Source organism: Phascolarctos cinereus, unplaced genomic scaffold, assembly GCF_003287225.1.
Source record: "Phascolarctos cinereus isolate Bilbo 61053 unplaced genomic scaffold, phaCin_HiC Scaffold_5;HRSCAF=322, whole genome shotgun sequence".
NCBI lineage: Eukaryota > Metazoa > Chordata > Mammalia > Diprotodontia > Phascolarctidae > Phascolarctos > Phascolarctos cinereus.
In genome coordinates, this window is record NW_027555958.1 from 30,811,854 (window position 1) to 30,835,110 (window position 23,257).

At 50.2% G+C, this 23,257-nt stretch overlaps 1 protein-coding gene across 6 annotated transcripts in view; it reads left to right on the forward strand.

The window, feature by feature from the left end:
• The window catches only part of SLC43A2 (solute carrier family 43 member 2), a 63,966-nt gene extending 43,052 nt beyond the window's left edge, over positions 1 to 20,914 (forward strand). For 4 of the 6 annotated variants that reach the window (XM_078154765.1, XM_021007021.2, XM_021007022.2 and 1 more), the window contains 5 exons: positions 752 to 890; positions 1,885 to 2,011; positions 7,258 to 7,331; positions 9,042 to 9,165; positions 10,295 to 11,446. In XM_078154765.1, the coding sequence (XP_078010891.1) occupies positions 752 to 890; positions 1,885 to 2,011; positions 7,258 to 7,331; positions 9,042 to 9,165; positions 10,295 to 10,456 (626 nt within the window). In that variant the 3' untranslated portion in view covers positions 10,457 to 11,446. Of the gene's footprint in view, positions 1 to 751; positions 891 to 1,884; positions 2,012 to 7,257; positions 7,332 to 9,041; positions 9,166 to 10,294; positions 11,447 to 20,570 lie in introns of those variants that run through there. The other 2 variants (XM_021007023.2, XM_021007024.2) reach the window with 2 other exon arrangements.
• Positions 20,915 to 23,257: the final 2,343 nt, after the last annotated feature.

Here is a 23,257-nt window from a genome sequence, read left to right on the forward strand (position 1 = left end):
GGTAAGTGGGATGGCTTTCCGCCCATTCCTTCCTCTCCTCATCAGAAAAGTCCACCATGTTCATGATCTTACCTTTACAATTAGTATTTGGATTGATATCTTATGTTTTTAAATCACCTACATTTCCAAATGTCTCCCACTCCTGTCACTCCCTGGAGAGGAGAGCCATCCCTCATCACAAAGAATAAAGCAATTTGGTAAAGCCAACTAGTGAGTCTGATAAGGAACGCTGTGGCCTGTCGATGAAAACTGGGGGAGGATTTTTCTGTTTTTTTGAGCATAAATATTTATGATTTTGAAAAAAAAAAAGAATTTTGCTGATGAGGTCATGAGATTTGGAGCCAGAACTGAGTTCCCAAATCACCTAGGCCAATCCATTCTTCATAGAAAGAAAGAAGGGGATTCCCTGAAGGTTATATGGGCAGTGAGTGTAAAGCTGAGATTTGGACAGAAATTACTCCTCCCTAACGCACTGGCTTTTTTCATTGTCTGGAAGATAAGCATTTGGTAGTGTGTTTGAAAGCTGGATGGACTCTCTAGGGTTCCTAGCATAAGCAGTGTAGGTATCTTGGCTTCCTAGGGGCTTGGGAGTAGAAAATCCAGTCGCCCTGATGCCAGAAACATCTGGATTTCCCTGCGGTGACAAGTCGAATCTGAGGCAGACCAGCAGCCAGTGACTCTGCCCAGCCCAGTGGCCCTAGGCTGCCGTGTAGGGGGTAGCTTTTCTAATAGGGTCTGTCTCTCTCTCCAGTGGGTCTTTACACATCCATCTTTGGTGGGCTACAGCTACTCTGCCTCCTGACGGCCCCCGTCATTGGATACATCATGGACTGGAGGCTGAAGGAATGTGACGACGGCTCTGAAGAGGCTGAGGAGAGAGAGGGTGACCAGTATGTGGATTGTGGGAGAGCCAGGGGGATGGGGGTTGGCAAAGATGCAAAACCTATTTAGCGGGAGCTATCCCATGGAGCAGGCCCCCATCAGGGCATGCCTGATGACTTATGCAGGAAGCTCATTGCAGCAGACTCAGTGGTCCTACCTGGAATGTCCTCCTTGCACACTGTGTCAGAGACCCTTCCCATCTCTCCTGCTTCCTCATCACTAGCTATGTGGCTCCTCCTTAGAGTTACAGGTTTAGAGGTGAAAAGGGACCTCACAGATCAAAACAGGGGCCCAGAGAGGCAAATCTGCTTGTTCAGAGTCTCATGATTGGTAAGAGCTGGGATTTGAAGTCGAGTCCTCTGATTCCAAATTCAAAGCTCTTTCCCTTCCACACACCAATGACAGAAGAAAATTGAGGGGGAAATGGGAAATTCCAGCCGTTCAGTGATGCTCCCAGAGGGGCCATTAAAACCAATGGTTGAGGTGTTGGAATTATCCATAGCTTGTCCTTATTCAGAGCCGTTGTTCTGCTCTCCCCCCACCCCCCGCTATGATCCAGCCTCTCCCTTCCCATCCCCTACCCTTGGGAGCTAGCTAGCAAGTGGGAAAAGAAGTGGATTTGGAGTCAGAGGGCCTGGGTTTGAATCCTGGCTCACCATCTGGATGACCTTGGGCAGGTCACTTAACCTTATGGGCTGCAGGTCAGACCAGATGATCCCGAAGGTCCCTCGCAAATGTAAATCTTCGACCCAGTGACTCCCCAGTTCATAGCACGAGCGAATAAGTAGCTGCTCTCCATCTCTCTGAGCTCTTCCCGTGTGAGAGGCCTTGCCAGATGGTAGAGCTCGGCACGTCCTCCTCAGTGGCTCAGCCTGGACGGACGCCCTGCAGCAGGCATGGTTCTTGCTTCCTACTGGGGCAGCCAGGCAGCGCTGGTACTGAGCCTCTGTCGGGAGGATCCCACACCCTGGCACCTGTGTCTGTGTCTGTGCTTCTCTGCAGAGGGGAGAAGAAGAAGCGAGACCGCCAGGTTCAGAAGATCACCAACGCCATGAGGGCTTTTGCCTTTACCAACCTCCTGCTGCTGGGGTTCGGAATCACCTGTCTCATTCACAATCTGCCTCTGCAGGTAGGAGGAGGTGGTTTATGGTCCAAGTGCAGACCCGACAGGGCAGAGGGTTCTGGAACCACATGGGGCCTCTCCCAGCTGCTGCATGAGGCCGCCACCCCTAAGGGTCTGCCCAGGCTTTGGGCTTTCAGGGTCCAGAAAGGCCCCTCTAATCTCCGTGCTATAGCAGTGGGGGCAGGTGAGCAGCTGCTGTCCTCCTGTCCCGGTTCTGGTCCTGCTCCTGGGCCGTTGGTGCAGCAGGAGAGGCCTGGTCAGGGCTCCTCAAGCCTTGAGCTCCATCATCCGAGTGGGATCTTTCTGGTTCTGCTTGAGAGAGCGTTTGGCCCCCAGGGGGGATGGTGCTGGACAGAATGTTCCCCTTCCTATTGGAGCCCTCTGCTCTGATCATGTTTCATTTTTTAAAAAATTAATTTATTTTGATTTGTCAGCAATCACTTCCATAAGCTTTTGACTTTTAAATTTTTCTCCCCTCTTCCTCCCTACCTCCTTCCCCAAGATGGTGTGCAATCTGATATAGGCTATACATATACATTCCTATTAAACATATTTTCACATTAGTGACGTTGTACATAAGAATTAGAACCAATAGGAGGAACCATCAGAAAGAGGAAACAAAACACAACAGAAGAAAAAAAATAGCATATAATATGCTTCAATCTTCATTCAAACTCCATAGTTCTTTCTTTGGATGTGGATAGCATTTTCCATCATGAGGCCTTTGGAAATGTCTTAGATCCTTGCATTGCTGAGAAAGGCTAAGTCTAAGAACATTAGTATGTAATTTCCTTCCTTATCTCTTTTGATAAGATCTATTCTTGCTTTTGCTTTGTCTGAGATCAGGATTGCTACCCCTGCTTTTTTTTACTTCAGCTGAAACATATATTCTGCTCCAGCCTTTTACCCTGTGTGTGTCCCTCTGTTTCAAATATGTGTCCTGTAAACAACATATTGTAGGATTATGGTTTTTAATCCATTCTGCTACCCGCTTCTGTTTTATGGGAGAGTTCATCCCATTCACATTCAGTTATGATTACTGTATCTTTCTCTCCATCCTTCCCCCCCTTATGCTTTTCTTTCTCCTTTCTCCTTTTCCCTCCTCACTAGTGTTTTGCTTTTGACCACCGCCTCCCTCAGTCCCGCTTCCCTTCTATTAGCCACCTCCCTTTTCTTCCCCTTTACCCTCACTACTTCTTCCTTCCTTCTATCCCCCCTCCCTTTTCTTTCCCCTTTTCCTTCCTACTGCCTATAGGGCAAGTTATATTTCTATACCTAACTGACAGATCTGATGAGAGTAAGGTTCAAACAATGCTCATCTCCCTCCCTTCTTCCCCTCTGCTGTAATAGGTTTTTGTGCCTTTTCCTGTAATGTAATTTACCCTTGTCTGCCTCCTCCTTTCCTTTTCTCTCGGTACATTTTCTTAGTTAGACCAAATTAATCCACTTACTTGGATCCATTTAACCCACTTGATTGGATTTTTTTTCATCATTACACCAAAGTCAATTTATACCCATCCCCTTTATGTACACCCCTTTAATATGGTATAATAACAATACAGTTCTCAAGGGTTACAAGTGTCATCTTGCCTTGTAGGGATGTAAACAGTCTGCCCTTATTAACAACATAGTGTATCTTTCTGTCCCATTTAGCTTTTTATATCTTTCTTGAATCATGTACTTGAAGATCAAATTTTCTGTTGAGCTCTGGTCTTTTTATCAGGAAGGTTTGGAAGTCCCCTATTTCATTGAATATCCATCTCCTTCCCTGAAAGATCATGCTCATTTTCACTAGGTCATGTTTCACTCTTTAAAAAACAATTATTGGTATGTTTGGGTTTTGCGTTGCCTTAATTTCCAGATCTGTCTTTGTCCCCCCCTCCCCAAACCATCCCTTGTCGTAAAAGATCAAAAGGAAAGAGAGACAGAGAGAGAGAGAGTTCATGCTGAGAGCATTTCAGTGATGGTGGTCAGGGCTGGGGGTGAGGGGTGCTAAGAAGTGGTATCTTACCTTTGAGTTTATGGTTGTCCAGGGCCAATGGGATTCCAGTCAACCAACAAGCATTTATTAAGTGTCTACTATTTGCCAGGCCCCATACTGGGCACCACAGATACAAAGACATAAATTAAACAGGCCCTGCCCTCTGGGAGGGGGAGACCATATGTATACATATGAACATACAGGGTGTCTCAAACATCTTAGTGCAGGTTGGAGCGGGCTTTTGGGACATCCTGTTACCTACTGGATAGAAAATCAATACAAGGCGGGGAGGCACTGATCGCTTTGGGGATCAGAAACACTTCCAGTAGGAGGCAGGATTTGAGCTGAGCTTGGAAGGAAACTAGGAATTCTAGGAAGTGAGGAAGGACAGCCGATGCAAAGATCCAGAGACTGGGGATGAAATGGTGTGTGTAAGAACAGCAAGAAGGCTGGTTTTGTGTTTAGACTGTAGAGCGAGTGATGGGACGGATATGGTTGTAGATTTCACCATCAGAGGGGTCTGTTGTGACCCTACAAGGAATAGGGAGCCCCTGCAGGTTATTGAGCAGAGCAGGAACACCGTCAGACCTAGGCTTTGGCCACCCAGTGGAGCATGGAGTGCTGTGGGGAGACTTCATTAGGAGGAGGTTGCATGGGAGAGAAGGGATGAATCCCTGCTCTGGCCTAGGACATGGAGAGAAGGGAATGGGTGGTGAGGCCTGTTGGTTGGGTGGAAGAAGAAGGGATGACGTGAAGAGCCAGGGAGGACAGTGAGGTGGCAGACCTGGGGGGCCAGGAGGATGGCGCTGCCCTCACCCCGCCTGAGAGAGCAAAGGGAGGAGATGGGAAGAGAAGGGTCTGTCTTGTTCTGAATAAACTCCTGAGTTAGCAGAGTGGGCGGTAGAGCCCTCACTCCCCAGAGGGCCCAGGGACGCAGGTGGGGTCGAGCCCCATGTCTTGGGCCCTGGTGGCTGTGGCCCCAGGCACTCTAGTCCCCTCCTTGACTGTGTCCTCATGGTAACGTTTATCATTGGCAGAGTGTTGCCTCCTGATGCAGCTCTTCAGGGTGTGATTCCTAAGGAGCAGGGCAGTGATGGCAGAAACTGCCCATTTGGGCGGGTGTGTGTGTGTGTGTGTTTGTGTTTGTTTGTTTGGCATGACAAAGGGCACACTGAGCGTGGCTCCTCCACCACCCACATTCCTGGGAACAGGTCCTGGCTTCTGGGCTAGATGTGGGCCGGATGGCTGTGTGCAAAGAAAGCTTCAGAATGCTTAGCCTTCACAAACAAGCCTCTCAAACGGAAAAGGCCCCTGGGCAATTGTCAATAAGAGCTGGCCGGCAAAGCAGGCCAGTGTGGGGCTGACCAGTGGGGCAGGCGTCTACAGTCATCGGGGCAGAGCAGGGCTCGGGTGGGCAGCCGGAGAGGGCCTAATTCACACTCATTCACCCCCGTCCAGTCTTTAGCAGTTTGCCCTTGGCTTACACATCAGGGATCTCATCTGCATGCGTCCCATGGTGGAATGTGAGTGTCCTGAAGGCGGGGACTCTCCCTTTTGCCTGTGCATCTGAACAGTGCCTGCTGGAACATAGCAGGCACTTAATTAAATGATTAATTTGATCCTCACAACACTCATTTTAAAAGTAGTTCATGTATTTTATGTTTTGCTTTATTTTATTCTATTTAATGGGGGAGGGTCTTCTAGGTGATTTCATCATCGTGGGGAGATCCCAGTATAGAAACTCCCTCCACTGATGCAAATTGATAGCTTAATTGTAGCAACAATAATTATTTGTTACCCGAGGCATCTGTTAGAACATTGGGGGGTTTCCTGGGGGGCACTTGGAGGTTAGGCAGTTTCTCCCTTGTCCAGATAGCTAGAATGGGTCAGAGGCCCCAGGGTCAGTCCCTGTCCACTCGCCCCAGCTGCCACTTTTGTGTGCTCCTGGAAGCTCCCTGACTCACCCGAGTTACTCATAGTGTTGGTGAGAGTCAGAACTTGAAGCCAGGTCTTTTCCTATTGTCCTGGGGGTGCCCTGGTGGCTGGAGGACAGGGGCCTGGATGTACTTGGGGTCTGTGGAACTCTACACTTGAGGGGTGAGAACTTCTGTCCCAGAGAGTAGATCAGCTGCTCTTCCTAGTTGGAAGGGAGGGATCCCTGCCATTGCCTCAAACTGTACAGAGAGTAGAGAAGGGAGTCCCACTTTCCTTCCCATAGGTCCTCACACCCTGTCCATCCATCCAGGGTTCAGTCACTAGCAGACAGCAATTTTATCACCATACAGTTGCAGGCCTGGGACCACACCTGGTCATTCATTCACTCAACAAGTAGATATTGAATACCTACTACACGCTACCCACTGTGCTGCTTGTTGGAAATTCCAACAAAAAACAAAATGGTTCCTGCCCTCAAGGAGCCTACATTCTGCTAGAGGGAAAATAACATGTATGCAGATAAGTACTATAAAATACAAAGTCATCTGGGAAGGGGAGGCCTAGTAACGTGTACACAGATAAGTGAACAGATACAAACTATAGAAAAAGGAATTGGGGTAGGGTAGGGCAAACAACTGTGGCGATTAGGGAAGGCCTCTGAAGAGGGGGTGCTGGACCTGAGGCTTGAAGAAAGCCAGAGGCGAGGAGGGAGTATGTGCTGAGGCTGTCTCTGGGTACAGCCTGGGCAAAGGCGCGTAAAGGGGAGAGGGCGCACTGCATTCAGGGAGCCAAAGTGGGCCATTGGGTGAGAATGTAGATTTTGTGAGCTCGCTTTGGAAAGACGATTTCAGTGCCAGACAGAGATGTCCGAACTTCCTGCTAAAGCCAATAAGGAGTAACCGTCAGAGCTGGGCTTTAGACGCTCTGGCAGCTGTGTGGAGGACGCATTAGAGGAGGACACTGGAGGTTGGGGAGCCAGTGAGGAGGCTGGCGAACATCCAGAGCAGGAGGCTGTGAAATGGGGTGGGGGCAGATGCTAGAGCTAGTAAGGCAGCAGCGTTGATGTGAGCCGGGGGGGCCAGAGGGATGCTGTTGTCTGTGAAAGAAGAGAGGTGTGTGCGTTTTTGGGGATAGAGAGGGGGTTCTGTTTGAGGTCCTTCTGAATGGGGGCGATTTCGCTGTTTGCATTGGTGTCCCCCCGTGTCTGGTACGTAGTAGGCACTTCGCAAGTGCCACCTGATTGCTCGGGTCCACTGTGTGTGTGTCCCGGTCCTCCGTCCAAGGAGAGCAGAGGGCCAGACTGTCCGTGGACACTCGTCTCCTGCTTTTCCCCCAGGTTCTCTCCTTCGTCCTGCACACGGTCGTTCGGGGCTTCATCCACTCTGCCGTTGGGGGACTCTATGCTGCTGTGTAAGTTGGTGCTCCCTGGGGCCAAGGGGGCAGGGGCAGGGTGAAGCCAGAGTCCTTCAGGCCTGGCCTGTGGCTCTTCCCCCATAGATGGGCCTGGCTTTCTTAGAGGTATGTTTGTTCTGCCCCAGGAAGTGAAGTGGCCAGCAGTGAAATCCGTGGGAAAGGTGCTTTGAAGGAGAGTTAGATGCTCTTGGGCACAGGCCTGCAAACCAGGTCACGACCTCTGTCCAGGGCCTCTGACTGCAGCACGTTCCATGGCCATCTGCCTCAGGGCTGGCCCCGGAATGAGGAAGGGAGGGTCGGTCGGCTGCTGGTCACGAGAAGGGGGGCTGCCTCCTGGGAGTGTAAGCAGGGAGGGCCCCGTGCACCCGGCCTTCCCCACAGGAGAGGCTGGGGGAGTTTTAAAAACTCAGCTTGGTTGCGGTGTGGAGCATTGAATGCAGAGTACATCCCAGAAACCCTCTCCCAGGCTGCCCAGAGAGCTCGGCATCCTGGAGCCCAGAGCCATGTCAGGCCCCAGCTGGAATAGGCCCCGTAGCTCTCCATGAAGTGACGACATCCTTTTGGAACCCAGATTGTCCCCCCGCTCTGTGACCCAGGCCTGGCTTAGCCCCCCTACTCTTAGGCTGTTATCTCCTCACCATGGGACTCTGGCCTCTGGGGCGTACGGTGACTTTCCCAGTTTGTCCTGTTCTTAGGGTATATATGTGTGACGTGTGTCTGGCATAGAGAGAGAGAGAGAGAGAGAGAGAGAGTGAGTGTGTGTGTGTATGGTGTGCGGAGGGATGGCTGGGGGGTGGTATGTGTATGTATGTGTATGGTATGGTGTATATATCAGTGTGGTATGTGTTTGTGTGTGGATGAAATGAGGAATGGTGTGTGTGTGTGTGGTGTGTGTATGTGTATGTAGTATGGGTATGTGTATGTAGTATGGGTGGGTGGTGGGTTGGGGTGGTACGTGGGCGGTGAAGTGGGGGGAATACGTTTGTGTGTGTATGTGTGAGGGGCGATAGAAATCTCGCCTTTTTCAGGGCTCTTTGCTGGGGGCTTGTGGGCCCCCGAGGCAGGCCTGAGCCCAGGACTGCCCACCACAGTGGCTGAGTCTCAGCGAGGTGGCAGCTGCCGGGAGCTCCGCTCTGAGCCTGGCAGTCTCACCATGTGTCTGTGATTACACAACCTTTTCTGGGACGCAGGCTCCGGGAACACTAGGCCGTAGCTTGAACATGTTCCTCAGCTTGTTTTCTGGGAGTCTCAGTGTTATGAAATCCCTTTCAGCAGGATCTGCCAGTCCCCGGAGTCCCCCACACGTATACACACACACACACACACAGAGACACACACACACACAGACACGCTCACGCTTGGCACCTGGGCTGCTTGTTTATGTCCCCAGGGACCAGGAGCTCTGACAGGAATACTCTGAATGCACTCACATGCACACATGCGCACACATACACACACACACACACACACACACACACACACACACACACACACACACACACCCCCTCTCTGAATCGCCCCCTGCAGTGCCCTCTTTAGGCCAGACCTGGCAGACTCAGCAAGACATGTTCGGGGAGGGGGGGCTCTGTTTGCCTCAGTTTCCTCTTCTGTAAAACGAGGGCATGGAGTTCCAGCTCAGATGGGAGGCTTCTGTCCAGGTCAGGTGAGGTGCCCCTCCCTGACAGGGTTTGTGTTTGTTTTGGGCAGGTACCCCTCCACCCAGTTTGGCAGCTTGACGGGCCTTCAGTCCCTGATCAGTGCCCTCTTTGCTCTCCTGCAGCAGCCTTTGTTCGTGGCAATGATGGGGCCCCTTCAGGGAGACCCATTTTGGGTAAGTGGAGGCCGGGGCAGGCAGGCTCGCAGCCCATCCCCCTCCCTGTGGCTAGGGCGTCCGCGGGGGCAGGAGGCTGTGACCTCCCAGGCCGATGGGACATCAGCGCTCTCTCTGGAACCAATCTCGAAGGGCGGGAGGAGGCCAGCACTGTGAGAAGTCCTGCAGGCTGGTTCAGCGTATAGGGCGCTTGCTTTTGGAACAAGAGGAGCTGGGATCAAATCCTGCCCCTGCTGCTTCCTCCACGCGGGACCTTGGGCAAGTCATTGGTCCTCACTGAGCCCTGATTCCTCATCCAGAAAAATCAAGAGTTTCTGCTGGGCGGGAGCTGGAGGTTTTTCCGGCTTCAAAGCTGTGCTCAGGATTCTCAGTCCTGCTTCTTGGAAGCTGGAGTGTGCTGGGACTAGCTCAGCATGCCAGCTTGGGAGAGCCAATTGTTAAATTTTCAGTGTGAGCATTTACCCCCTGGGATGTGGCAGATGTTATGAATCAGGGCTGGATTTATTTGTAGATTGTCTCGATTTAAGAAAGTGATGGAGAAGGTACCAAGAATGCAGATTAAATGTGTAAGGATTGGCACGTAGGCTTTTCTGGAGAGCCAGGTGTTAAACATTTGCCAGCAGTGTTGGGCTAGAAGGACCCAGCGAGGCCTCCAGCCCAGGGTTCAGAACCGTGTTGGTGCCGGGAGTCCCCCACTCAGAAGCAGCTTTGGTAAGGCATTTCAGAAAACAGCTAGGACCACAAAGGCAACCAAGTAGATTGGAATACAGCGATTGCCGGCTTAAAGATGACACATTCACAGAGCCCAGGTTAGAAACCTCTGCTAGCCCAGCTCCCTCATTTTGCACATGAGGGAAGTGAGGCCCAGTGACTTGACCAAGGTCACATGTGGTAAACAACCAAGGTGGGATTTGAATCCAACTCCCTCTTGCTGTGCTGATCGATTTGGCTGTGGAGCTCGGCTCTTCTGGGAGAGTGGCTTCCCTTCTTGGCTTCTTCCTTCCGTTCTCCTCTCTGCCTTCCAGAAGGGGAAGGGAGGAAGGCCTAGGAAGGCCCTGGGTAGCTGAGCCCCCCCCTCCCCCCATCCCCTCCTTTGGGAGAGTCATGCCTCCCCCTCGTGCCTCTGCAGGTCAACATGGGCCTCCTCGGGGTCAGCCTGCTGGGCTTCTGCCTTCCTCTTTACCTGATCTTCTACCGGCGACAGCTGCAGAGGCAGCTGGACCAGAAGAGGGAGGACGAGAAGCTCTTCCTGAAGATCAATGGCACCCCCAATCAGGAGGCCTTCGTGTAGGCCCTCCCACGCTTCACTCCACGGGCTCCTCCCCTACCTGGACCATGGCTGCCTTTGGCCTCCTGGCCTGGCCCGGCCCCCAGAGCACCCGTCTCCTGTCACCCTGCCTCTGTCCCTGTCCACTCTGGCATTCTTGGGATTCTATATCAGAAGCTGTGTTTGCAGCTCAGGCTGTGGTGCCCCCCCAGGACCCTCTGGCCCTCACCAGGAGCTGGGATGGGATGGGATAGCTGCTGAGGGCCTGAGACAGTGGCACCAGGGACCAGACTGATCACCTTCTCCTTGTTAGGGTAAGCCCACCTGGTCCTTCTGGCCAGAGCTGCTGGAGAGCTGGGTCCCTGATGAGGCTGGTACTGCTCCCTGCCCGCCTTCCAGCTCCCTCCCTGTGCTCCTGGAGGCCCCGTCTGTTGGCTCTCGGCTGTCTGCCACAACAGACTGACCAGGACAATGTTGTGGGCTTGGCACCACCCTCGGATGCCCAGTGGGCCCCCCTTTCCTGAGTTTTTGGGTAACGCCTCATTTGCCAAATTTGAGGAGGGGGGCAGTCCTCCCTGCGCCCACGAGCCAGGCCAGCTGCTCCCTCTGCTCCATGCCAACACAGACTGTCTACCCACGGAGGGGAGGCTCTCAACGCTGGTCCGCTCCACTCAGACCCAGAGACGCACACTTCCTGGCCCGGTGGCACCCAGAAGGCCATCACCCAAGAAAGCTGTGTGAGGAAGGAAGGACCCTCTTGTCATTGTTGGTGCTAACCCCCTTGTGATTCTCCTTGCCCCGCATCGCCCCCTGCAGAGTCTCTGCTATCCTGTGCATGTGGGAACCCCATCACTTCATCCTGCTGTGTCCCTGCTGGCCAGGACGGAGGGAGTGGCCTTGCTCTGAGACTGGGGCGAAGGTCAGGGGACAGGAGGCGAGAGCTCAGAGGGAGCCTCAGAGCCCTGACAAAGTCATCCCGACCCTCTTCCTTAGAGGGCACTTGGGTGGGTGGGTGGGGCCTCGCTGGGCAGCCCTGGGCAGGGTCCAGTTGCAGCCTGGATGGCGTTTGGGGGGTGGGGGAGGAGAATGAAGGGGGAGGTGCCTGTTGGACTCCCAGATTCTTTGGGGGAGCGGGGAAGGATCGTGTGTTTGGATTGTGGAGTTGTGTGAGTGTGTGCCTGGGTGTGTGTGTTTAGGACCAGAGCCCCTGGGCTGGGCTGGGTGAGACTGAGTGAGGCAGCTGCAGGTCCGCAGCTCCCCCTGGCGTTAGGCTTTCCAAAGCCGTCCTGGCCCTTTATGGGATGCAGGGATCCCTCTGGGCCTGGCCCTACAGCTGAGCGCTGGAGAGCAGGCGCTGCCCTTGGGGCTCCGGCCCAAGATGTGGCTTAGCGTGTTCACCTGCAGCACCCGTCAGGTGAGGCTTCCTAGTAGGTCTAAAAGTGCCGTGGGCTTGGGATTTTTTTTTTGTTTGTCTTATTTTAAAGTTTTCCCAAACTTTTTTTTTTTTATTATAAAGCAATAAATCATCTTCCTTGTAGTCAAGGAAATCTGTGTTTGCATATGCCAGCGACAATGGATGTGGAAGTCTGGGGCTTGGTACAGAAAACCTGAGAAGCTCTAGCTCCTCTCAGATTGCTCAATTCCATCTTGGATGACCACCGATTCTGATGGAGAAGAGGGCCTCTCTTTGTCCACTCTACCTGGGGGTGCTTGTCCAGAGCACTTGCCTGGCGGCCCGCAGCACTGCCTGACTGGAAGGGGTGGAGGCCAGACACAGACAGAGCTTCATGGCTAAAGGCCCAAGCGTAGCCCAGCCCAACATGAACCAAAGCCAGTGGAGCGGGGTCAGAACCAGGCCTTCCTACATTCACTTTTGGCAGCCCATGCAAGCCTTGGGTCCCCTCAAGTCCTTGAGAACTCCAGGGAAATGGGCCACTTGGGTTTTTCTTCCCTGATGGATTTCCACTGTTGATCAGAAAGACTGGGGATGACTCCTGAGTTAAATGCATCTTGGATCTATGGTCTAGGCCTAGGAACTTGAGAAACAGTGAGCTATAGCAGGGAAGAAGCACCTACCTTGGTGGAGTCAGAAGAGTCAAGATCTCATCCCAGCTCTGTCTTTAATTAGCTGTGTGACCTCAGACCACCACTCAGTTCTCTGGGCCACATGGTTTGTTTTTTTTCATCAGTAGAAAAAGAGGTAGTTGGACTCTATAAATTCCAGACTCCCTTCTGGATGTCTGAGGGGCTGCTGACTGTGGGAACAAGAATGTAGGTCTGGAATCAGAATGGGAAGGGCTGAGGAGGAAACCACATTAGGACCTGAGGAACTTTGTTGTGGTTGTGAGGGGTTGGAGGGGAGCAGAGGGGAGTAAAAAAAGTAACACAGTGGTGCATGTCAGAAAAATAGAGGGCCTCCTTAAGAGTCAGGGGATGGTGGATTTAGAGAGCCAGAAGGGAGCTTAGGCACCCCGTTTTACAGATGAGCAAACTGAAGCACAGAAGAGGTTTTAAGTGACTTGCCCAGGGTCAAACAGCTAGGAAGGGTGGGAGGTAAAATTTGAACTCAGGCCATCCAGACTCCAGGTCCAGGTCCCTAACCACTGTACCACCCAGTTGCTTCCAACAAGTGAGAAGGCATTGCCCATCAAGCTGGAGGCACCTGGCGGGAGAGGAGAGACCGTGATGCCAACATTCACCCACTTGCTCTAAGTCCCAGCACAGACAAGTCACAGGATTTGATGTGCTCAGGACTTTGCCCAAGGTAGCAAAAGCCACCTACTGTCTTAGACTGTTATCAGGGACTCTTTTCTTACGTCCTGGTGTGGTGGAAATAATGCTGGACTTGGAACTAGAGAAAGTGGGCTCGAATCACGGCTTTGCTATTTCGCTATGTGAATGTCATTGGTTAAATCTCTAATCTGAGCCTCGAGTTGTGTTTTGTTCTTTGTCCATAGAATGAGGGGTTAGACTGGATGGATTCTAGGGTTTATGATTCTGTGCTTGGCTATCTGGCCATTCGCATCTCACCATCTAACAACAGTAAAAACCAGTCAAAACTGCTGATATCTGGAGTCTGCTGGTGGTGATGGCTCAGCCAGCCATGACATTGGTTCAAGAAGGAGAAGGGGTGGTCTCCCCTGTAACAAATTCAAATTGGCTTTACTTATATGCCTCATAATTACTGCATACACCCCCCCTCCCGTTATCCAAGGCAGTTCCATTTTTTTTTAAAGGAAACTATTCTGAATGAGGTTTTGCAAAAGGAAGAGTTTTTGTTAGACTGCACTTTTGATGAAAATACTGTTACAGAATTCCTGAGTTCCTGGAACCTCATTGGTACCAAATGCCTGCGTATGCCTTATGTGTTTTGGTTGGGGATTGGGGTTGACATTTTATGGAATCTTCAAGGATTATGAGACCCAGTAACTAAATGAAACCCTTGAAATGCCTCCCTATTCTACTAACCTTGTGTTAGCCTCATTTTTAAAAAAAAAAAAAAAAAGCAAAAACCAAACCAGAAAAACCCCAAACCCAGTGTTTTGTGGATGCTTTTTAAAAATAAGCATCACTTTCATTTCTCAAGAATTCCATATCCCTCATTTGGATCCTTCCTTGTAGCAATTAAGTACAGTTCAGCAAAACAAATCAACACATTGGCTGTGTCAGAAAATGTGTTTCACGTTCTTCTGTGGACCCTCACCTCTCTGCCTGCCAAACTCCTAGAAAGGGAAGTCTGCATGAGCCTTATTCTTCAGATCCTTACAGTTTGGTTTCCATCCCCACACCTGTTGGAGTTCTCTCCAGGACTGCTTACGACATTATCTCTGTAGCTGAAGGCCTTTTTCCACCCTCATCCTTCTTCATCTCTGTGGTATTTTATACTATGAACACCACCTCTCCGTGACAGCGTCTCCTACTTCTCTGACCACTCCTTCTCCCGTCTTTTTGTTAACTTCTCATCACTTTCTGGCTCCTTAAGGGTGAATGTTTCTCAAGGTTCTGTCCTAGGCCCTCTTATTTACTAATTTCTCTCCCACTTTACCCCAATTATGAGCCCTCTGCAGGTGTTTTGGTCTGGCATTTCCAGTTCTTTTATGGATATCTCCACTTGGGTGTCTCAGAAGTACCTTAAATTTACATGTCCAAGATCCAACTCATCCTCCTCCCAAAAAAGTAAAACCAAACCCTTTTTAGAATCTTGAGCTAACCTTGACTCTTTTTTCTCTCCCCTTGCTCCAAGTCAGTTGCTAAGCCCTATTCATTCATTCATTGTTGTTGTTAACTTGTTTTAGTTGTCTCTGACCCTTCATGACCCCATTTGGGGTTTTCTTGGCAGAGATACTGGCATGGTTTGCCATTTCCTTCTCCATTGCATTTTACAGATGAGGAAACTGAGGCAAACAGGGTGAAGTGACTTGCCCAGGGTCACATAGCTAGTAAATGTCTGAATGTAGGTCATTCTGACTCCAGGCCTGGCTCTCTGCTACATTCACTCATACCTCCACAATATCTCTTGAATCAGGCCCTCCCACTTCAAACTTCCCCTCCCCACATCAGGCTAATAAAATCTTCCTGTCTTCAGTCCATCCCTTTTCCAATCCAAGCTCTGCATCATTTCCCAAGGAACCTCCCAAATGCACCATTATGACTCACTCCTCAGTGGAAGAAGCACAGTGCTGTAATCGGAGGGCCTGGATTCAAATCCAGGCTCTACCACATAGTTAGTACCTGCGTGACCTTGGCTAAATCAACCAACCTCTTCTGGCCTTAGTAAAGTGAGGGGGTTAGACTCCGTGGATTCTGAAAGTCATTCCTAGATGCTGCTACTCAGAGAAAAGCATTGTTGGCTCCCTGTTGCCTACCAAATAAAGTATAAACTGGTTCTGGCATTCAAAGCTCGCCACAATCTGACTTGTACCTATTTAAATTTTTTTCTTTTAATTTTTTTTTCTCAATTAAATGTGAAGGCAATTTTTAGCATTCATTTTTTAAAAATTTGAGTTCCTAATTCTTTTCCCTCCCTCCCCTCACCCTTCCCTGAGATAGCAAGCAATTTGATATAGGTATGTGTATATATGTGCAGTCATGGAAAAGATATTTCCATATTAGTCATGTTATAAAAGGAGACATAGACCAAAAAAGAAGGAACACACCAAAAATAAAGTAAAAAAGTATGCTTTGATCTGTATTCAGACTCCATTGGTCTTCCTTGGAGGTGGATAGCATTTTTTACTGTGAGTCCTGAATTGTCACAAGTCATTATATTGCTGAGAATAGCTGTCTTTCACAATTTATCATTATACAATATTGCTGTCATTGTATACAGTTTTCTTCTAGTTCTGCTCACTTCACTTTGCATCAGTTCATATATGTCTTCCCAGCTTTTCCTGAAACCATCCTGCTCATTATTTTTTTTTTGGGGGGGGATAGTCATTTAAATGAAAATCATTTATTCAGAATCCACTTTGTCATTAAAACAGGGAGAATAAATCAAAGAATCATAGACTGGTAGAGCTGGAGATGTCAAAGATCCTCTAATCCCACCTCATTTTTCAGATGAAGAAACTGAAGACTTGGAACAGGGTGTTGCTATTTCATCATTTTGCATTTGTGTCTGACTCTTATACACACACACACACACACACACACACACACAGAGTCATGTTGTGAAAAAAGGATCAGAACAAAAAAAACGATGGGAGAGAAAACAAAAAACAAAAGTGAAAGTAGTCTGCATCCATCTGCATCCAGACTCCAAAGTTCTTTCTCTGGATGTGGACAGCATTTTCCATCATGGGTCTTTTGGAGTTGTCTTAGATCCTTGTATTGCTGAGAAGAGCTAAGTCTATCATAGTTGATCATCACACAGTGTTGTGTTACTGTGTGCAGTGTTCTCTTGGTTCTGCTCGCTTCACTCAGCATCCGTCCATACAAATCTTTCCAGGTTTTTCTGAAGTCTGCCTGCTTATCATTTCTTATAGCACAATAGCATTCCATTCCATTACCACAACTTGTTCAGCCTTATCCCACTTGATGGGCATCCCCTCAATTTCCAATTCTTTGCCACCACAAAAAGGGCTGCTATGAATATTTTTGTAGGTGTGGTCCTTTTCCCTTTTTTTTTTTTAAATCTCTTTGGGATACAGCCCTAGGAGTGGTAGTATTGCTGGATCACAGGATATGCACCGTTTTCCATCCTTTGGGCATAGTTCCAAATTGTTCTCCAGAATGGTTGTATCAGCGCACAGCTCCACCAACAGTTGCATCTTTTTTTTTGAGCTTTATCTCATACATGTTTCTACCTGCCAGGCCTTTCCCTATTCCCATCTTCCTCTCTCCCATCTCTGTTCTTTTGCTCATACCAGCTCCCATACCTGAAATGAACTGCTGCCACCCCCCCCCATACCTGTATCCAACCATTGATATCCTTCCTTCAAGGCCCAACTGAGATGCAGCTTCCTCCATGAAGCCTTCCCTGACATCATCTTCCCCACCCCACTCCCTTTCCCCTGCCCTGTGAAATTTATCTTTTATGCCTCATATTTCTAATTAATCTTTGCTCGGACCTGTCCTTTGTGCTTATATTATTCCCCCTTGGTATTGTGGGTATTTATGCAGTCATCCTTCCCCAAATTCGATTAAGTTGTGTGTTTTGAGAGCAGAGTCTGTGTTCTCAGTGTGTGTGTGTGTGTGTGTGTGTGTGTGTGTGTGTGTGTCCATGGTCCCTAGCACAGTGCCTGTGTGCTTAGTAGGTACTTAATATTTCTTTGTTGGTTTCAACTATATAGTGATAGAGACCTTGAGTTCATTGTATTAAAATTTAACTTAGAAATGTGTTGCTGTCTGACAACTGGTACTTCTACACCGCCTTAAAGATTACAAAGCACTTACCTTACTGTGGCCTTGTGAGGTAGATCCTATAAGTATCACCATCCCCATTTTATAGATGTGCAAATTGAGGCTTAGAAGCTAGGTAACTTGACCAGGACTTAGCATAGTGCCTGACACTTAGTAGGGTGCTTGATAAGTGTGTATTGACTGACTGAGGACCAGGGGCACATAGTTCTTGAGTCTCACAGGTTAGGTTCTGCAGCTTTGATACCGGGAAGAGTGCATGGGGTAGAGTTCTTCGTGGGCCCAGCGCCTGTCTGGCACCTAATGGAAAGGCGATGGTTAAATGCTTATTGATTGGTTTAAAAAATGATAGAAACCCAGCAGAGAACCATTAGTGTTTGAACTGGGAGTCAGGCCAGGGGCAAAGGCTGCTGGGGGCCTTTGGGAGCTGGGTCAAAGGGGAGGTGCTAAGGGGTCAGGCAAGTGGGCAGCTAGGAGTCAGGCCTTCACAAAGGAGTGCAGGGAGCCTGTCAGAGGGTGGTGAAGGTGGCTTCCACTCAGCTGGTAGCTGTCCCCTGCCCCTCTGAAGGGGCCAGGTCCAACTCTGCACTGATCCTTTAGGCTGGACAGTCAGTGGTGCTCCTCTCGGGGGTCCCCATCGAGCTGCCTTTGCTTTCCATCCAGCAGAGTGAATATGCCTGGAAACAACTTCTCCCTTCCCCCCACAGCCCTGGAAGTCAGGCCCTAGTTCCCCTACCCCTCCTCAGGGCAGTTTAGATCAACAGTGAATGTCTCCCAGGGCCTCCCTTCCCTTTTCTGAGGCCCAAGGTCAAGGCTTCTGGAACAGGAAGCTGCAGCAGCCTCAGGAAGGATGTAACCAGGACAGGGAGTGGAGTCCCTGTGATTTCTGATCCTGTTTGCCAGTGACTTGCGTTGTGCCCAAGCCAGAGCCCCCCCTGTAGGGTTATTGCGCTGTGACCAGGGGCTTTTCCTCTTAAGCGGGGCACCTTGCCAGGCCTGGCCTTGATCGTGAGGCAGAGGGAAGGTAACATCAGTCTTCCTGGTCACCAGGGAGCTGGGAGGGACTGTAATTCTGGAAGAGGGAGTGTGGTCAGTGTCCTAGGGAGGCCAGGAGAGGCCACAGGAAACAGGCCCTGAGAAGTCAAGGCCCACTCTGGCCCTGACCTGCTGGCCCCATCATCAGGTTTCTCTGGGAGGGAAAAAAAAAGAAGCAGGTGGGTTTGTCCACAGCTGCACATTGACTTTCTCCCTCCCGGTTACTTTTTAATCTGTTAAGCTGTGAGGCACGAGGCTGGACTCCCAACTCTAATAGTGGGAAGAATCACATCGCACCTTAAGATGTACAAAGCACTGTCCTTTACAGGGCCTGAAGAGGGGCCTCCCTGCACCCAGGCAGCTCAGCACTTCTTGTGAGGTCTCCAGTGTTAGCAAGTCACAAGGGCCCACTGAGCCATCGAGGGACCCGCCAGGGCAGCTAGTCAGTTTGTGTCAAAAGGGGAGCAGGAGCCAGGTCTTTCAGGCTTTGAGGACTCTTTCTCCCACCAGCCTTGAATTTCTCTTTTAGGAGCCTTAGCAACAACCCAGTGGGGTTACCCAAGCATGGTCTCCATTTTGCAGAAGAGGAATTGAGCAGTTTAGTGTTTCTAGTGTCCCAGGCAGGATTTGAACCCAGTTCCTAACTGCCTCCCAGTCTGGGCCTCTCCACAAAACCCCACTTCCTCCTCAAGCCTTGTCATGTGCAGTGGCCTCCTCCTTGTGCCCACTGTAATCAGGGGAGCCTTGCTTTCCAGCTCAGTGTCAAGGATTGTTGTGAGAGCCTTTAAACGGCAGTAAAATAGTTCCAGGTACTCATGAAACAATTTCTTCTTCTTTCCTTTGCCTGCCTCCCTCTTTCCAGCATTAGCATCATCAGAAAATCTTTATGATTTATTGAGAAACAATATAGTGTGGTCCAAAGGGAGAGAGCCCCTGGTTTTAACTGCTGTGTTGACATGAGCTGTCAGCCAAAACACTTTTAGGGGGCACCCACTATGTGGCAGGCATTGTGCTAAGTTCTGGGGGTACAAAAAAAGGCAAGAGGCCCTGCTCTCCAGAACTGACCAACAGTGGAGAATAAAGCGCAAATGATTATGCACAAACAAGCTACAGGCAGGATAAGGAGGAAGTGATGGAGAGAGGGAAGGCCCTGGAATGATGAGGGGTGAGGGAAGGCTTCCAGTAGAAGGTGGTCTTTGAGTTGGGGCTTAAAGGAAGCCAGGGAAGTGTGTAGGCAGAGATGAGGGAGGAGGGCATTCCAGCTGTGGGGGACAGCCAGAGGAAATGCTTGGAGCTATGCTGAGTGAATTACTTAGCCTCCCCAGCCTCGGTTTCCTTATCTGTAAAATAGTGTTACCAGTACTACCGGCCATCTCAGGGTTGTGCTGATAAAGTGAGATTTTGTATGTGAAACACTTTGCAAATTTTCAAGTGTTATTATTTATTATGCCTTTAGTGGTGAGGGTACCCCAGTGAGCATTCTGAAGAAAGCCTCAACCCTGGCCTCGGCCCTGCCCTGCAGGAGGCATTTCAGCCAGGTCAGATCTCTGGCAGAGAAGCAGTGACTTTGGGCCTTCATCCCAGGGCATTCTGGGTGCACTTAGACAGTGACCCAGATTCCCCTGCCCCCCTTAGTAGAGAGTCTTCAGGAATGACTGGCCACAATGTTCTCATTGAGTGGCTAATAGTTTGGTGATGAACCTATCTGGGCTCGAGCCTATCTGGGCCGGCCTTGGGCAGATACTCACCCTGTCTAACTCTGGGTCTGTATGCAAAGCCTTCTTTCCAGCCGAGTAGAACTGGCAAGGGCCTGGCCTCTACCGGCATAGCCTTAGCTTGCCCTGGATTTCTACCCCACCACGATGAGACATTGGAGAAGGACCCAGGGGAGCATGAGAACAGGAAGACAGAAATCTTGGAAACCAGGAAGGAACTCACAACATCTGCAAGTCGGGATGTGATGCAGTGGAGAACAAGGGCAGATGTGCGGGTGGGTAGAGATGGGGGCGGGGGAGCACAGCAGGGGACTGCCCACAAAGAGGCGAAGAGACCAGGGAAGGCGCCTGGGAGAGACAGAATGCCAGGAGCTGTTCGCTGAGTCTCATTCCCTCTCCTGGGGAAGGTCAGCCAGTAGTGGGCTTGTGTGTGTCGTCCGCATGTGAATGTACGTGTGTGCGTGCCCACAGGGGAGTGCCTTAGGATAAGAGCTGAACTCAAGTGTGTCCTGTTTAATTTACTTCTTCAGATGAACAAGTTAGTGAGCAGAACAAGACTGGGGAGACTGGGGCCTAGAGAAGGCCTGTGGTGGTGTGTGGCTGGAGGAGATAGTCTTGAGAAGGCACGTTTGAACTGGGCCTCGGCCTCAGCCCTCGGGACGTGTGATTCTGGGCTGATTGCTAGAAGCTGAACCCTAGGAGCAGGCAGGAGCTCTCCTGCACTGAAGCCTGTGAAGACCTGCTGCTGCCTCCCCAGGGACATAGCCTGACTCAGATCCCCTGCGGCTCTGTCTCCCCACAGCATGCCGACATCTACCCCTTCCATTCGGCTAAATAATTGTCACCAATAAACCTGCCTCCGTGGCCTCTGGGACTAGTGTCTGCCTCTGTGTGGTACCTCTTGTGGCCAAGCTCTGTGAACCGGATGGCTCAGACTGCGATTGAAGGACTGAGCAAGGGCCGCTCTCCGCTCCCCACCTCCCTGTTCCTCCTCTCCAGCCCGAGAGGAGCTTCAGAAAGCACCGAGCAGAGATCTGAGGAGCTCCCCTTTCCTTCTAGTCACAATCCCAACTCTGGTGTCCTCTGACCAAAGCCAGGGCATCGAAAATGGGGAAATGGGTGGGGGTACTTTGTCTGGGAAGACCACCCATCTCTCTTTTCTGCCCCTCTCCTCCTCATGCCCTTAAGGTATTATTGCCCCTTGGTATAGATCAGGGCTTTTCAACCTTGGGCCCCCCTTCCCCAAGAGGTCTGGAATCTATGAACCAGGATGGGAAAAATACCTTATTTTCCCTAACTTTTGGTTTTTGTAATCATGTATCTAGGTGGCACAGTGGATAGAGTGCCAGGCCTGGAGTTAGGAAGACTCATCTTCCTGAGTTCAAATCCAGCCTTAGACTCTTTCTAGCTGTGTGACCCTGAGCAAGTCACTTCACCCTGTTTGTCTCAGTTTCCTCATCTGTAAAATGAGCTGAAGAAAGAAACAGCAAACCACTCCACTGTCTCTGCCAAGAAAATCCCAAATGGGGTCATGGAGAGTCAGACACCACGACAAAAAATAATATGATTCTGAGAAGGGGTCCGTCCATAGGCTTTACCAGCTTGCCAACGGGGGCCATGGCACACAAAAAATTAAGGATCCCTGGTTTAGGTTATCACAGGAACACAAAGGAATACTGCCAACACAGACAATCTACTTGTAATTCAGAGGCCCCTGAAGCCCAAGGACTTGCCCATGGTCACCTAAGTGTTAGCAATAGGACTGGAACCCAGGTCTTCTCACCACCCAGTGCAGTGCTCTACCCACTGGGCAACAGTGCTTCATAGCCCTTGGTAGATGTGCTTTGATGATAGCCGCCCTTTGGGTGGCCCTTTTCAGCCTTACTAACTGCTCTCCTTTGATCCTCCCAACCCTCTGAAGTAGGCACTCAAGGTGTAATTACCTATCTTTTGTAGATTAGAGAACTGTCAAGGGACATGGGAGGGGGCTGAGCAGAAAGAACCGTGGGCCCAGAGTCAGAGGCCTGGGCATGAATCCCTCCCAGCTTGGTTGCTACCTGTGTGACCTTGGACCAATCCCAACCTCCCTGGGAGGCTTTTCATTTGTTAAATGAGGGCATTGGGCTGCTAAGGCCCCTTCTGGCTTCTAAATTTCTGTTCCTATGTCTTGGTGCTGATCACACAGCTTGGGAGGATCCGTAGTGTGATTCGAACCCAGCTCTCTCAGTTCCAAAGGCAGCAGTGTCCCTCCCATCAGGCTGCCCCTCAAAGATGGATAAGATGCCTAAGGGTTTCCTCCAGCCCCTTCCCCAAGCCTCCCCCAACAGGACACTTTGGAGGCCTGAAAAGCTTCCTAGACCAAAAAAATAGATTTTTAAATAGATTTAAGATACCCTAACAACAATTTTTCTAAGCAGAAGGACCTCAGTTTCTTTATTTGTCAAAATGAGGTCATTGGACTAGATCCAATCCAGTCCAGCAAGCATTTATTAAATGCCTACCACGTGCAATGCACTGTGCTAGATATACCAAGACAAAACACTCCCTACCCTCAAGGAGCTTGCATTCTGCTGGAGGTACCCCTCCCCAGTGCATATGTAGAGGCACAGATAGAGGAGGGATCATTTGAGGAGGTAAGGCAGCTAAGTGATGCTGTGGATAGAGTGCAGGACCTAGAATCAGGAAGACTCATGTTCCTGAGTTCAAATCCCGCCTCAGACACTTCCTAGGACTGTTTGCCTCAGTTTCCTCATCTGTGAAATGACCTGGAGAAGGAAATAGCAAACCCCTCCAGTGTCTCTGGCAAGAAAACCCCACATGGGGTCATGAGGAGTGGGACACAGCAAACATTGGCTGAACTTTGAAAGAGGCTTGGCTTTCCCAAAGGCAGAAGTGAGTAAGGAGTGAATTCCAGGTGTGGGAAAGGGTCTGCCCTGAGGGAGAAGGATGGGGAAGAGGGAGCCAATACCAAGTTGGGGGAACAGCCTGTAGGTCAGTTTGTCTGGAACCTAGATGATGCCATCATAGATTTAGGGTCAGTACAGACTTCAGAGATCATCCATTTTACAGAGGGGGAAACTGAGGGTCAAAGGGGGAAGTGATTTGCTCAAGGCCACAAAGGGAGTAAGTGGGTTTCCCTTAACCAAGCCGAGGGTGTGTGCTAGAGCCAGCTTGGACTGATTTGGGAAAGCTGGTTGTTAAATTTTCAATGTATTTG